We start from the raw sequence: 15,170 nt of genomic DNA on the forward strand, positions 1-15,170 counted from the left end.
AACCTCACATATGCAGATGACACCACCCTTATGGCAGAAAGTGAAGAGGAACTAAAGAGCCTCTTGATGAAAGTGAAAGAGGAGAGCAAAAAAGTTGGCTTAAAGCTCAACATTCAGAAAACGAAGATCATGGCATCTGGTTCCATCACTTCATGGGAAATAGATGGGGAAACAGTAGAAACAGTGTCAGACTTTATTTTTTTGGGCTCCAAAATCACTGCAGATGGTGACTGCAGCCATGAAATTAAAAGATGCTTACTCCTTGGAAGAAAAGTTATGACCAACCTAGATAGTATATTGAAAAGCAGAGACATTACTTTGCCCACAAAGGTCCATCTAGTCAAGGCTATGGTTTTTCCAGTGGTCATGTATGGATGTGAGAGTTGGACTGTGAAGAAAGCTGAGCACCAAAAAATTGATAGTTTTGAACTGTGGTGTTGGAGAAGACTCCTGAGAGTCCCTTGGACTGCAAGGAGATCCAACCAGTCCATTCTGAAGGAGATCAGCCTGGGTGTTCTTTGGAGGGAATGATTCTAAAGCTGAAGCTCCAGTACTTTGGCCACCTCATGCGAAGAGTTGACTCATTGGAAAAGACTCTGATGCTGGGAGGGATTGGGGGCAGGAGGAAAAGGGGACAACCAAGGATGAGATGGCTGGATGGCATCACTGACTCGATGGACATGAGTTTGAGTGAACTCCGGGAGTTGGTGATGGACTGGGAGGCCTGGCGTGCTGCCATTCATGGGGTCCCAAAGAGTTGGACACGACTGAGTGACTGAATTGAACTGAACTGAACTAAGTGCTTTCGAGGCTGAATAAGAGGACCCAAGTGGCCATTATGATTCCATTTATAGTTCCAGCATGTCCTTAAAATATTCCTAGTAATTAAAATGAGATAAAAGCAGAATGATGCCCTTCTGCTTTCAGCTTCCCTTCTCTGCTTTTTACAGCAACTAGTGATAGAATTGTGATGCCTTTGATTATCATTGAAGACGTTAGGAACTCACTCTTGTTGGGGCTGTGAAAGTAACATGCTTAAGCTTTTGTTGAAGTGTGGCAACCACTTTCTTATTCTACAGTAGAAATAAAAGAGGAAGAAGTTTCTGGAGAAAAATATTTTTACTAATTTAGAATGTAGATGGAACATACTGTACAGGGAAAGTACATGAAGAAGCATATTACATGACCAGAAAGTTATTAGCTCTTTGACTTTGGAAACTGTATTGAATAATGTAAAATCTTTGGAGAGAGGAACTTTATTTCCATCTCGAGCATTTTATTGAAAAGAAAAGCCTGTAATTGTATATGTATCATTTGTATTTGTACTTACCTGAGAAAATGATTGGTTACTGTGGATGTATATATTCTAATGTGTTTTCAGAATACTTGATTTTTTTAAGATTATGCATTTGGGTTTATCTTATACAGTTTGGATGCTGATCAGTTTTGTGAATGCAGTGTACATGATACATGTTTGTATTTAGATAACATTTAGATGTAGAGATTATCTGCAAATGCTGTAGGCTACTTTGTTGAGTTTCTGTGGTTTGTTTCTTAGATATTTTTAATTTCCTCTCATTACTAGGCTGTCATTGTCTTGCTCATGTTAATCCCTGTGGAGTGGTTTTCTGATCTAATTTATTCTGAGCCAGTAGAGCCTTAGTCTCTGGTTAATCTGATTCATATTTATAGACATCCATCCATCTGTGAAATATTGATTATTATTTATTAATATATGTCAGGCTCTGGGTAGGCCACTGGTAAACAAGACTTTTATTGACCCTGACTTCATGAGGCTTAGAGTCTAGGAGATTTTTATTTAAAGAGTAAAGATTTATGATATATACTTTATGTAAAACTCTTAAAGTACCTGAATTAAACTTTTCCACCAGTAATATGAATTCAGCCTAAGTAAGAGTTGCTGAGTCATTTTCATGAGACTTTTCTAAAATGTCTTTTCAGTTAAACTTACTGATCACAGGAAGTTAAACAGAAGTGAAGAGACTTCACTTATATTTGTTATATTAACATTTATATTAATGTCTGATTGCTTATTGGATTTGTCCTGGAGCTAGGACTTAAACTTGTGTCTCCTGATTCCCAGCCCAGTGCTTTTTGCATTACATTATGTGACTTTTAAGGACCTCCTTGTTATATAAAACTAAAAGAAGGCTCTGAGATAAGGTATCATAGCTGCTGAGTGTAATATGGCAAAGTCTTGGGAATCTCCATGTTTGGAATGCTTCTGTTCTTTATGCTGGTTTTCCCCTTTGACTTTAGAGCAGCAGAACATCCGGCTGGGAGTCCTGACTCTTTTGCATATTATGTCTTCTAGTTTGTACCTGTTCAAACTAGGCCTGGCTCCTCAGATTCAAGATCTGTACGGAAAGGTTGACTTCACAGGTGAGAAGTTCCAGACCTGCCGGGAAGTGCTTGATTTATGTGGAAACAACCTGGAGAGTCAACTGTACCAGTCTTAAAGATGCGGGGCTTTAAAAACACTGTGCAGCAGAGATTTTAAAAAGCGCGAGGAACATCTCCTGGTGTGGTGGGAGGAACACAGGACTTGGGGTTGCAGGCTCCACTCTCTCAGTTATGACATGGTGTGGTTGAGAAGTCTACGTTTTCTTATATCTAAGTTAGAAAGAATATTAACATCTAATATTAAATGTTCACGTACAGTGAGAAAAACTTTATGACAGTCTTTCCCTTTCCCTTCCAGTGAGCACCATTTGTAGGCAAACGAAGTGGTGTGGGGGTGGTGAGATGATACAAAGATGACAATTTACTAATTTTAAAACTTTTGTTTATTTGGGTGGGTGTTTCTGTGTATATTTGCTATAGTCAAATCCTTAAAGAGATGGGGGCTTGGGGAGAAAAAGAACAGGGAGAATATTGGTGAAAGGTAAAATAGACTCAAATCTTTTTGAACTGGTGATTATTTTATAGGCCTTGAAGTTTTAAAAATTGGTAATACAGCTTTTATCTATGATGCTTTTTCTTCTAGGGAAGTTGTTCCCCAGACTCGGGGCAAGGGCCAAACCTTAAAATGTTTCCTTTATCATTTGGCTTCTGGCCTTAGACACAGAATTGTTTAGTAGTAGCTAGTGACTTGGATTATAAAGACTAAGATAACTGGCTTGTGATTCACTTCTTGTTTGAGGTCCCTTTAAAGCTACTCCATTCATAAGTTCATTAGAGGAAATGCCATTAGTAGCAGTTTGGGAAAACTGCTCTTGATAGTACTAGTAATAGTTCCTGTGTCTATTGAATGCATGTTATATACCAGATATCAGGTTAAGTGCTGTCCATATATTATCTTATGTAAATCCTTATGACAACCCTAAGAGTTAGATACCATTTTATCCAGTACATTTTGTGGTTAAGGAATCTGTTTCCTTCTAAGCCCTGAAAAGGTGCTTACCTTTGGGTCTCAATTCTTTCCTGTAGAAGAAGAAATCAACAACATGAAGATTGAGCTGGAGAAGTATGGGATTCAGATGCCTGCCTTTAGCAAGATTGGGGGCATTCTGGCTAATGAGCTGTCAGTGGATGAAGCCGCATGTAAGAAGAGAGGGATTTCATGGGTTCAAGTGGAGCTGTTGCTTCTGCTTTCAATGATTAATACTATAATGGTGGTCTTGGACGTGAGGCATTTTGCCAGCAGGTGTCTAGTGGCTCAGACAGTAAAGAGAGAGTCTGCTTGCAAAGCAGGAGGTCCCAGTTCGATCTCTGGGTCAGGAAGATCCCCTAGAGAAGGGAATGGCAACCCTCTCCAGTATTCTTGCCTGGAGAAGCCCATGGACAGAAGAGCCTGGTGGGCTACTGTCCATGGAGTTGCAAAGAGTCAGACATGACTGAGCAACTAACACTTACCTCTTTCTTTAGGTCAGTAGATATAGTTTCAAACACTGCTATACAGTTGTCTGTGCTGTTATTTGGAAATAAGTGAGAAAAAATCAAATAAGTTTGATTAAAGTAAAAGCACTAGAAAACAAATTTTACATTTCAATGCCTTTTCTAGTTTATCTTCTAATGGAGTTTACATGATAATTAAGGGTGAACATTTCCATAACAAATGCTCACATGCTCCCTGTAAAGTCCCTTACTGAATGTTTTCCCCGTAAGATTCCAGTTGAGCATTTCAGATGTGGATTATAGGCAGAGCTGTGACTTTTTGTGTTAGGGAAAAGACAGGGCTCACAAGGTCTGGGGATTCCTCTAACCCCTCTGTCTATGAAAAGCAGCCTCTGTTTGTGCTGGGGGATTGCCGTGTTTGAATGTGTAATGTACATCCTTTATATAACCTCAGTGTTCTGTGTTTTGAATTCTTTTTTTTCAGTACATGCGGCTGTTATTGCCATTAATGAAGCTATTGACCACAGAATTCCAGCTGACACCTTCACAGCTTTGAAAAATCCCAATGCCATGCTTGTGAATCTTGAAGAATGCTTGGCCTCTACCTACCAGGACATACTTTACCAGGCCAAACAGGACAAAATGGCAAATGCTAAAAACAGGGTAAAAATGGAACATTTGCTCTTTTTAATTGATCTGTAGAGGCTTCTGTGGTAGCTCAGCTGGTAAAGAATCTGCCTGCAGTGCAGGAGACCCCAGTTCAATTCCTGCATCGGGAAGATCTGCTGGAGCAGGGATAGGCTACCCACTCCAGTATTCTCAGGCTTCCCTGGTGGCCCAGCTGGTAAAGAATCCGCCTGCAACATGGGAGACCTGGGTTCGATCGCTGGGTTGGGAAGATCACCTGGAGAAGGAAAGGGCTGCCCACTGCAGTATCCTGGCCTGGAGAACTCCATGGACTGTATAGTCCATGGGGGTCACAAAGAGTCAAACACAACTGAGCGACTTTCACTTTTCACAACTGATTTACAGTCTTTCATTATTTAATATGACTCCATTTTAAAGATCAGTTTTATCGAGATACTAATTGATGTATAATAAAACCCAACCATGTAAAGTGTATAGTTTGATGAGTTTTGACCAGTGTATACAGATATGTGACCACCACCCACAAAGTTCCCATATCTCCCTTTCAGAGTCAACCTCTACTACCTCCCTCTGTCCACCCCTGACCCTGGCAACTCCAGGTCTATTTTTTATCACTTTAGCTTATCTTGTTTTGAATTTTATATAAATGAAATGGAATTACCAATATGTAGTCTTTCAGTATTAGATTCTATTTTGACATCTACTTTCTTCTTGAATTGTGTGCAAACCTGTGAGAGGCTCTGAGATCTAGTCTGAGACAGGGATTCAGGCTCCCAGATAAGCAGGGCAGGGTTCACCAGTGTCTCCTTCTGCCGGATTCTGGAAGAACCCCTTGAGCTTGTTACTTACGAGTGGATCTCCTTTCTATGTTTTTGGTCACAGTCAGGTAGCACTCTGCTTTGTTCTTTATTAAGGATTTTAAGCCACACCCTTCCTTGCTCTTGACTCTGTTGTGGTGAGGGAGGAACACATGTGTATTTCTTTGGTCTTCCTAGAGACCTCAGCTAATTTAGCTACACCTTTTATTCATCTTCAGACAGAAAGCTCTGAGAGAGAAAGGGACGTTTATGAGGAACTGCTCACTCAAGCTGAAATTCAAGGCAACATAAATAAGGTCAACTGTAAGTATGTGCCCCCGTCAGGCCCCTAAAGGAATGTCACTGAATAATGGGCCTGTGGATCTGTTCATGGTTTAAGTTTATATCAGGCACTTGTGGGTTTGCCTGGGAACTATTGCCTGTTTACTGTCTTTTGTGTTCCTGTGTCTTCTCTTTGGGCTACCATGGTCCTCAGGCAGCATGCCCCCCGCCCCTGCCCCCTGCCCCCCCTGCTCTTGTGTTGTAACTCACAGACTGGAGTTTTTGGCTGCAGTTTCACTCTTTTCACCCTGTGTTAGACACTTAAATCTGAAGAGGGATTTTATTTTTCTATTTTTAAAGTAATACTAGTTTTGTTTTTCTTTTGAAGAGTAATACAAGTTATCCAGAAATGAGCCACAAATAAAAAATTAGACTCCTAAGAATAACCATGCTTGGTATTTTTAACATATCCTTCAAAACATATTTAAACAGAAATGAGGTTGTCCTGTTCATCTTGATTTTTGTGTATGTGTTACTCAAAAATTAATTTGAAGAATTAATTCCTTGAATTAATTTGGTCTCTGTTCTGCAAAAGAACCGGCATCAGTTTCTTACCACTTGCCAGTCAAAACGCTGTTCCCTGGCCTCGTGGAGCTCCTAACGCACTGCTTCGTGCATACAACTCTCTGTAGACACTCATGTGCCTACTCATCTCCCACGCCCACTGTATTCATTTTATGACTCATGAAGAGTGGCTCTGGAGTTGTTCAGACCTGGGATTTGATCTCTTGCCCTTGTATTAATCACTGTGGGAACTGGGCACCTGTGGCATAGAATCATTATACGCGTGATGAGATAATATATGTTAATTGGCTCGTATTTAGTAAACACTCAATAATATTATCATTACTGTTGCTAATCATGTAACTGCCCCACTGTAATGCCCTCACGCCTCATCTCTTACCTCATCCAAATTATACCCATCACTCAAGATTCAGCTCGGTTCTCCCCTCAGCGTGTATCCTGGCTCACAATATGCTTGCCTTTCACATCTCCTGCAGCATCTGTGTGCTTAACCACACGATTTTGTATTTAATTCTCTGTTGTCTTAAAGTGCTTTTTTTTTTTTTACTTTTATATAGACTTAAACTTGAGTTTACTTATGAATTCTGCTTCTTTTTAAATCCTCATAATTCCTAGCATAGGGTTAGAGTCACCAAAAGAAGTAAAAAAACCTTGATTAATTCAACCAGACTTGACCTTATCTTATTTTGATCAAGATGGTAATAATAGTAGTAATAGTCATCAGGGTCCTCTCTGTTCTTTGGAGATCCTAATTTCTCACTTGTACTAATGCTCTGAATAACTGGTGAGAATTTATAGATTTTATCAACTCCTTATGGTAGAGAGTTCTAAATCCTGACCAGGAGTCTGTGTGTTCCATTCCATTCTGGTTCATTTAGGATAATAGCTTTCTGAATAGAGCTGTAGTTCCATTCACGTGTGGGTGATTGGTTGTGCTGTATCTGTATGAATACTGCTTTAGTCAGCAAGTATAAACCAGAATGTCCTTGCACTTAGTTCTCTCTGTAGAAGAAAGTCCAGCACATTTCCTGCTGCATTCACTGCATAAGATACTCTTTTATTTACTAAGGGACTTTTCTCTACCAGGTTGTTTGGGGCCTTTATTGCTATACCTGGCTGATTATGTTAGAGTTAGTTATAAACTCATAAGGAAAGAAATGTATGTGTGTATTTTGAAAGTGTTCCATGCATATTGTTCTTACGTGGTCAAAGGAACAAAATAGTAAAACTTCCCTCAGATATGTTTCAGTGAGGAAGGTAGGCAAATGCATAATTTCAGGGCAACGTGGCAAGAACAATTCAGTGAGTAATTTCAAGGCAACCAGAGACGTGTGAAATACAGTCATAGAGTAAAGAAAAGAATGATGACTTTTCCTCAAGGTTTGTACATGACCCTTCACTGGGGTTCTTAGGGTAGATAAGGAGGTGAGGATAAGGCAGAATTCTCAATAAAGGGACAGTCTTTTCCTAACAGTAGGGAAAGTCAGGGAAAGTTGGAAGACAGAGGGACTTTAGGTCCCAAGAATTATCTTAATGTAATTATAGATAAGATTCTTTCCCTAGGGCTTGAGAACAAGCAGTGAAGCCATTATGCTGCCCCAGAAGAAAGCTGCAGGCCAAATAGTTAAAAATGAGAAAGAGTTCTTATTTTTTTGTTAAGTAGGATAAGAAAAATTAGATAATTAAAGCATAGTGGGAGAAAGTATGTGAATAATGTTCCGGACCAGTGGTCCCCAACCTTTTTGGCACCAAGGACCAGTTTTATGGAAGGTAATTTTTCCACGAACTAGGGTGATGGGGGTGGGGGTGGGGAATGGCTTCAGGATGATTCAAGCGCTTTATGTTTCTTGTGCATTGTATTTCTGTTGTTATTACATCAGCTCCACCTCAGATCATCAGGCATTAGATCCTAGAGGTTGGGAACCCCTGTTCTAAACTTTAGAGTATTAGTAAATGTCCACTTAAATATTTACATATTTATGTACATAGTAGGTTTACATTTCCAGTAAAAGCATAAATGACTAGATGCCTTTGCAGATGGATCATCTGAAACTGTGTTACAGAGAGGAAGCCTGGTTGTTACCAGCCTGTGTTGCTTGTATTTTCAGTCCCCCACTATTACAGAAGCTCCATGAGGATGGAGACAACCTGTATGTTTTGTTCCTGACTATGTTTACAGCATGGTACTTGTGGTGGGAAAATGCTTGGTTAGTTGGCTAGCGGCCGCATAGACCTGCAGCCATGATTCAGAGAGCTGCTCACCTCCTCTGTGTGGTGACCGGTGAGCCAAATCGTAGGGGAGAAGGTTGGGAAGAGGGGAACGGTCTTAGGAATCTAGCCTTTCATCCTTTTACCTCTTGGTGTTATTTATTAGTTCTGGTTTGAGACTTTGTTTTTTCTTGGACTGTTTTCTTTATGACATCTTACGTTAATTTTCTTTTTTGTTGTTTTTTTTTACAAATGAAAACAGTTTAAACTGATAACTACTGCTATGCCCCCAATATTTTGATTTTTAGTATTTTATTATTGATTTGTTTTGCTGCTTTGGTGATAAGATTAGATGTTCATTCCTGGGTGGGGCATGGGAAGGAGAACCCTATTTTTTCTTCTAAAAATAGGGAAGCTGAAAATAATAATTACGATTTTCCAGGGGCTGTCATTTCTAAAATCAGATAATGTATTATTTTTACTTTCAACTTAATACCTTATTTATTTTATAATATGCAAAGTACTTTCACATGTATGATTTCATTTAATCTCATGAGGAATCTTAGGAACGTACCTTTATTATCATTTTCAGATTAAGGGAAATCTGCATTTTTACTTTCGATAATGTGTTAGTGACCTTGTGTGATGTCAGGTTCTGTGACTAGAAGTACAGAATGTTGAGGCAGCGCTGAGAGCCCCTTCTGCTCCACACGGTCAGACCAGCCTTGATGTCTCAGCACTGCTTAGGGGAGTACCTTCAGGAGATGCCAGGATGATGGAGGGATTCAGAATGATGCTGTATAAGGAATATTGGAAGGAACTAAGGCTCTTTAGTCAGGAGTAGACTATCACAGGGAAGAGGGGTTGGAGGTACTCAAATATCAACTCTAGTGTGTAAGCTTTAACAATTTTTTTTTTAAACAGAATCATCTAGAGATTTAGTAAATTGCAGTGGGAGACACTTTCTCCTGTGTAGTAGTTTAGTCTGGATAAAGACTCGGCATTTTAGCGGGAATGCAGGCATGTATCATTGGTGCCTCTTAAGTTGCTGCCCTTATTGGTGCCAAGCTGTCTACATCTAGAAGTTTGTAAGTAGGCCTAGGGTGTGGTCTAGGAATCCATTAATTCTGAACACCCTGGAAACCTCTGAACTTGGAGACTTTAAGGTTCTCTTCCACCCTCAAAGCCTAATGCTTCTGTGATGCTCCATAGGAAAGGCTATCTTTTTTTTTTTTAATTTTACTTTATTTTACTTTACAATACTGTATTGGTTTGCCATACATCAACATGAATCCGCCACAGGTGTACACGTGTTCCCAATCCCGAACCCCACTCCCACCTCCCTCCCCATACCATCTCTCTGGGTCATCCCAGTGCACCAGCCCCAAGCATCCTGTATCCTGCATTGAACCTAGACTGGCAATTCATTTCTTACATTATATTATACATGTTTCAATGCCATTCTCCCAAATCATCCCACCCTTTCCCTCTCCCACAGAGTCCAAAAGACTGTTCTATACATCTGTGTCTCTTTTGCTGTCTCGCATACAGGGTTATTCTTACCATCTTTCTAAATTCCATATATATGTGTTAGTATACTGTATTGGTGTTTTTCTTTCTGGCTTACTTCACTCTATATAATCGGCTCCAGTTTCATCCACTTCATTAGAACTGATTCAAATGTATTCTTTTTAATGGCTGAGTAATACTCCATTGTGTATATGTACCACAGCTTTCTTATCTATTCGTCTGCTGATGGACGTCTAGGTTGCTTCCATGTCCTGGCTGTTATAAACAGTGCTGCGATGAATGTTGGGGTACACGTGTCTCTTTCACGTGAAAGGCTATCTATAATTATATTTCCCCAGTCTGAACTGAGACTGGTTTTTGGGAGGAAAAGTATTCCCGGCTATGATGTTAACATAGTTTTGTCTTAAGCATTTGCCTTTTTTTCCTCCTTAGTGCTTGCTGCATTAACAAATATAGACCTGGCTTTGGAGCAGGGATCTGCACCAGCCTTGTTCAAGATCCTGCAGTCACCTGCACTGGGCCTGCGAGGGCTGCAACAGCAGAATAGTGATTGGTACCTCAAGCAGCTCCTGAGTGACAGAGAGCAGAAGAGACAGGTAACATCTTGAGTGGCACCTGTAAGGCTTGACTTCCATCCATTTCAATCTCATGCTGTTGTGTAAAGATATCTGTGGGGCCTTCCCCCCCCGCCCCCCGCTAATATAACTGTTTCTCCTACATGTGAATTAAGCTGTTTAATATCCTCAGGTAAAGTGCACATTGTCTTCGGCTCTCTTTGCCTTGTAGAGTTGAAAATCCCCTCTTAAACAGCTTTGCCCACCCTCTGAATCTCACCATCCCTTCACTTGAAGTCTGTTAAATCCCCAACTTGAAACTGTTGGGCAGAGGACTTCCCAGGTGGCTCAGTGGTAAACTATCCACCTGCCAATTCAGGAGATGCAGGTTCAGTCCCTGGGTTGGGAAGATCCCCTAGAGAAGGAAATGGCAACCCACTCCAATATTCTTGCCTGGGAAATCCCATGGACAGAGGAGCTTGGTGGGCTACAGTCCATGGGGTTGCAAAAGAGTCAGACGCGACTCAGTGTCTGAACAACAACAAAAGCCGCTGGGGAGAACCTGAAATTTTATGTTCTTCAGGAATTTCCGCTTAAAAAAAAAAAAACCCCACACCTCACGAGTTTCCTCTCGCTAACACTGGGAAAGCATTTAATATTGTGGTAAGAGTAGACTGTGTGGGATTGTACTCTATGGGTTTTTATTTTTTAGAACAAATACAAGGGGCTTTTTTTTTTTTTTTTGCTAAATAAGGACTAGTATACATTTTATAAATTCTCATTATTGGCCAGAGAAAGCAACAGTAATGTGCTAATGCTTCTGTAAAGATTTTATCTTGGAACATTTCGACGTTCTTTGCAAAATATTCTTTTAAGTGTGCTGGTATCTGGAAAGTCATTCTTCCCCACATTTGACAAGGGTTTTGACTCCAGTTCAGGCTGCTGCTCCAGCTGCTTGTAGCCTGAGCTGTCTCTTAGGTCTGTGGCTCAGTGTCCCTGACGACTGTTGTTGAGATGTGAGAACTATGAGGCCTGGACATGCAGGCCAGAGTCATCTTTACCTGAATGTTCTCTGCTTTTCTCAGGGTGGTCAGGCTGAGCCCCTGCAGAAGGAGGAGCTACAGTCTGGAGTGGATGCCGCAAACACTGCCGCCCAGGAATATCAGAGAAGTAAGAGTCCCCTCAACTGTGTGTCCCTTGAGGTGCTGAGTAGGGCAGGAGAGTGCCTTTGTGTCATGGAGGGGCCTAAGAGTAGATTCTGTCACTCCTCAACCCACCCCAAGCCTATTAGCCACAGTCAACTACCAGGTACCTTTGGTGGCAGGAGTTCTCCAGTTTTAAAAGTAGAACCAGAGTCTGTGTAGGCTCACTTTGGCTCTAAGCACATGCTTACGTGGTTGGTTAGGACTTCCCTGGTGGCTTGGTGGTAAAGAATCTGCCTGTTAATGTAGGAGATGTGGATTTGGTCCCTGGGTCAGGAAGATCTCCTGCAGAAAGAAATGGCAACATTCCAGCATTCTTGCCTGGAGAATCCTGTGGACAGAGGAGCCTGGTGGGCTTCAGTCCATAGGGTCACAAAGAGTCAGAAACAACTTAGTGTCTGAACGACGACGACAACAACAACTTTGCCAGGCTCTCCTTGATGTAGAGGAGGGATGTTTTAGGTAGAGTGTAGTGGTGGCAGGCAGGAGGAGTTGGAGCAGAAAGAAAACGGCTGAGGAGAAGAGAAGAGGAAAGAAAACATATTTACTGAGATGCAGCTCACATACCATTGAGTTCATCCTCAGACTAAGAAGACCACTGTCTGAAGGTGGAAGTTCCACTTCAAACATCACAACTAATAGTTTAGCTGCAGAATACGATCTTCTCCTGTGAAGACTGGCGTCTGCACCCCCTTAGGGCTCTGGGAGCCAGTGGCTTTTCTGACCTCGAGTTCTCTACCCAGGGTTGGTGGCAGTGGCAGCAATCAATGCCGCAATCCAGAAGGGTGTGGCCGAGAAGACTGTCCTGGAACTGATGAACCCCGAAGCCCAGCTGCCCCAGGTGTACCCGTTTGCCGCCGATCTTTATCAGAAGGAGCTGGCCACCCTGCAGCAACAGAGTCCCGAGGTGAGTTCACCACACCCGTGCTGTTTGTGAGCAAAACAAGAGTGGACATGAATTTAATACCCACTTCTGGGTGTAGTTAGGCAGAACCTTTTTTTTTTAACGAGAATCTTAGACTTCTTGTGCTTTTATTAAATGTCTGACCTCCCTGGGTCTTCCAAGATGTCCTTTCTTACTCTTTCCGCATGTCTCCCTTTCTCTACAGCATAGCCTCACCCACCCTGAGCTCTCTGTTGCGGTGGAGATGCTGTCATCGGTGGCCCTAATCAACAGGGCACTAGAATCTGGAGACATGAACACAGTGTGGAAACAGCTGAGCAGTTCAGTGACAGGCCTTACAAACATCGAAGAGGAAAACTGCCAGAGGTGGGTGCCCCTGACCCTAACCTCTGTCTTCTGTGAGCCAACACTCTTATTTTCTCTGCAGGAATCGTGGCTTCCTTGTAATCATCTTTTGGCTCCCCACCCACCCCCGTATTTCAATTCATTTTATTATGCTGAAGGATTTGTAGTATTACAGATACTATAGCATTCCACTCCTAAATTTATTATAAATACGCTTATTTAAAACAATGAGGATATTTGTCATGTAGTCAAAATATCACCCTTATACCTTTTCAAGTCAATAATACTTCTTGAATATTTTCTAAACCTAGTCTGTTTTCATACTTCTTCTCTTGTTCCCAAAATGTTTGTTCTTTTCAGCTGGTTGTTCAAACCAGGATGCAATCCATGTTGTGTCCCTTTGGTAGCTTTTATTTATTTTATTTAAAAAATTTATTTATTTTTAATTAAAGGATAATTGCTTTATTGTGTTGGTTTTTGGCATACATCAACATGAACCAGCCATAAGTTCACACATGTCCCCTTCCTCTTGAACCTCCTTCCACCTCACACCCCCCACTTTGATATTTTTTAATGTAGCATTGTCCCTTTCTTTATAGCACTGACTTGTTAAAGAGTTGGAGCCAATTGTCCTCTAAAATGTCCCATCTTCAGTTGTGGTTGCTTCCTAATATTTGTTTTATTCCTGTAAATTGGAAATCAGGTCTAAAGGCTTGTCAAGATTCAGTGAAGTATTTTTGGTGACGTGAGTTTCATATTTTCTCATATTAAGAGGCATGTAATACCTGCTTGTCCCCGGCATTAGAGATACCGAGATTGATCCTTGGATTAGGCAGTCTGCTAGTCCCTTCATTGTACATTTATTTTTCTCCCTTATCTCCAGAACATAATCTTTTTTTTTTTTTGTACCTTTTATACCATCACAATGTCCAGTTTCCCATTAACCATTCGTCTAATGTTTTTAACTCTAACTGATAATCCTTATGTAAACCCAGACTTTCAGTGAGAGTTGCTGAATGGTGTTTTGTTGATCTCTCGTTCCTTCTACGTTTATTAGCTGGTGCATGACCTTGTTTTCTGATCCTCAGAGGGATTGTCTGAGCTGCTGCCTCTGATTCTAGAGTTAGTCTTACCTGAAATTTAGAACAAGTAATATAAATATTTTTCATATAGATATTAAGAATTAGTGGTATCTTTGTATTTTTACCCTTTGTTCAGGGTAGCGCCTGGGTGCCAAAGCTGACCTCTAGAATACATCAAACTGTTGGGGTTCCTCAGCCATCTCTTGGATCCTGTGCCCCCACGTCTTCTTATTCCTGTCCACAGAAATAACCCTGCAGGTCCCTTTTCTAATGTTGCACTTCTCTCTTTTGTTGGGGGAATGGGGCAGGTATCTGGATGAGCTGATGAAGCTGAAAGCTCAGGCCTGTGCAGAGAACAATGAATTCATTACGTGGAATGACATCCAGGCTTCTGTGGACCACGTGAACCGGGTGGTGCAGGAGGAGCATGAAAGTGAGTGAGCTGCTTCCACTCCCCAGGCCATGCCCCAGCCATGCATGTGTGATCCCACCCTCCCAGGGACACTACCCCGGGGGATTTCTGGGAACTGCAAAAAAAACCCAAAAAAGCCTGTCCATTTAACTATCTCAAAAAGCTGTGGTTGTCTGTTTTAAAAACACCAGGCCACTGCTGTAATTGGAGAAGAATGTAAAGAGAACTAAGGTTTTTCAGGAGGTGAATTGAATGTGATCTGTTACTTTTATTTTATTTTATTTTATTGATCTGTTACTTTTAAATGCTGTTATAACAGGTTCTGACACTGCCTGGAGCTAGATCATATTGCACAAATTGTCCTCCCTAAGAAGTCTCTCACTTCAGACACCAGCTTTGAACCTGGTGTTCCCAGGTCACCGCACTTCCAAAAATATATTCAGGGGTCCCCTGCACCCCCTCAGTTTCAGTAATTGACTAGACTGAGTTACTAAACTCAGGAAGGCACTGTACTTGTGGTTATAGTTTTATCATTGTTGTTGTTCAGTCACTCAGTCTTGTCTGACTCTGCAACCTCATGGACTGCGGCATGCCGGGCTTCCCTGTCCTTTACCACCTCCCAGAGTTTGCTCAAACTCATGTCCATTGAGTCAGTGATGCCATCAGGCCATCTTGTCCTCTGTTGTCCCCTTTTCCTCCTGACTTCAATCTTTGCCAGCATCAGGGTCTTTTCTAATGAGCCAGCTTGTTGCATCAGGTGGCC

At 41.4% G+C, this 15,170-nt stretch overlaps 1 protein-coding gene across 1 annotated transcript in view; it reads left to right on the plus strand.

The window, feature by feature from the left end:
* The window catches only part of IQGAP1 (IQ motif containing GTPase activating protein 1), a 105,661-nt gene that overhangs the window by 49,039 nt on the left and 41,452 nt on the right, over nt 1-15,170 (plus strand). The window contains exons 6-14 of the mRNA XM_040257475.1: nt 2,336-2,403; nt 3,451-3,564; nt 4,343-4,521; nt 5,543-5,627; nt 10,341-10,504; nt 11,548-11,632; nt 12,408-12,571; nt 12,774-12,934; nt 14,304-14,428. Coding sequence (XP_040113409.1) covers nt 2,336-2,403; nt 3,451-3,564; nt 4,343-4,521; nt 5,543-5,627; nt 10,341-10,504; nt 11,548-11,632; nt 12,408-12,571; nt 12,774-12,934; nt 14,304-14,428 — 1,145 coding nt within the window. The remainder of the gene's footprint in view (nt 1-2,335; nt 2,404-3,450; nt 3,565-4,342; nt 4,522-5,542; nt 5,628-10,340; nt 10,505-11,547; nt 11,633-12,407; nt 12,572-12,773; nt 12,935-14,303; nt 14,429-15,170) is intronic.

Source organism: Oryx dammah, unplaced genomic scaffold (genome assembly GCF_014754425.2).
Source record: "Oryx dammah isolate SB20612 unplaced genomic scaffold, SCBI_Odam_1.1 HiC_scaffold_16, whole genome shotgun sequence".
Taxonomy (NCBI): domain Eukaryota; kingdom Metazoa; phylum Chordata; class Mammalia; order Artiodactyla; family Bovidae; genus Oryx; species Oryx dammah.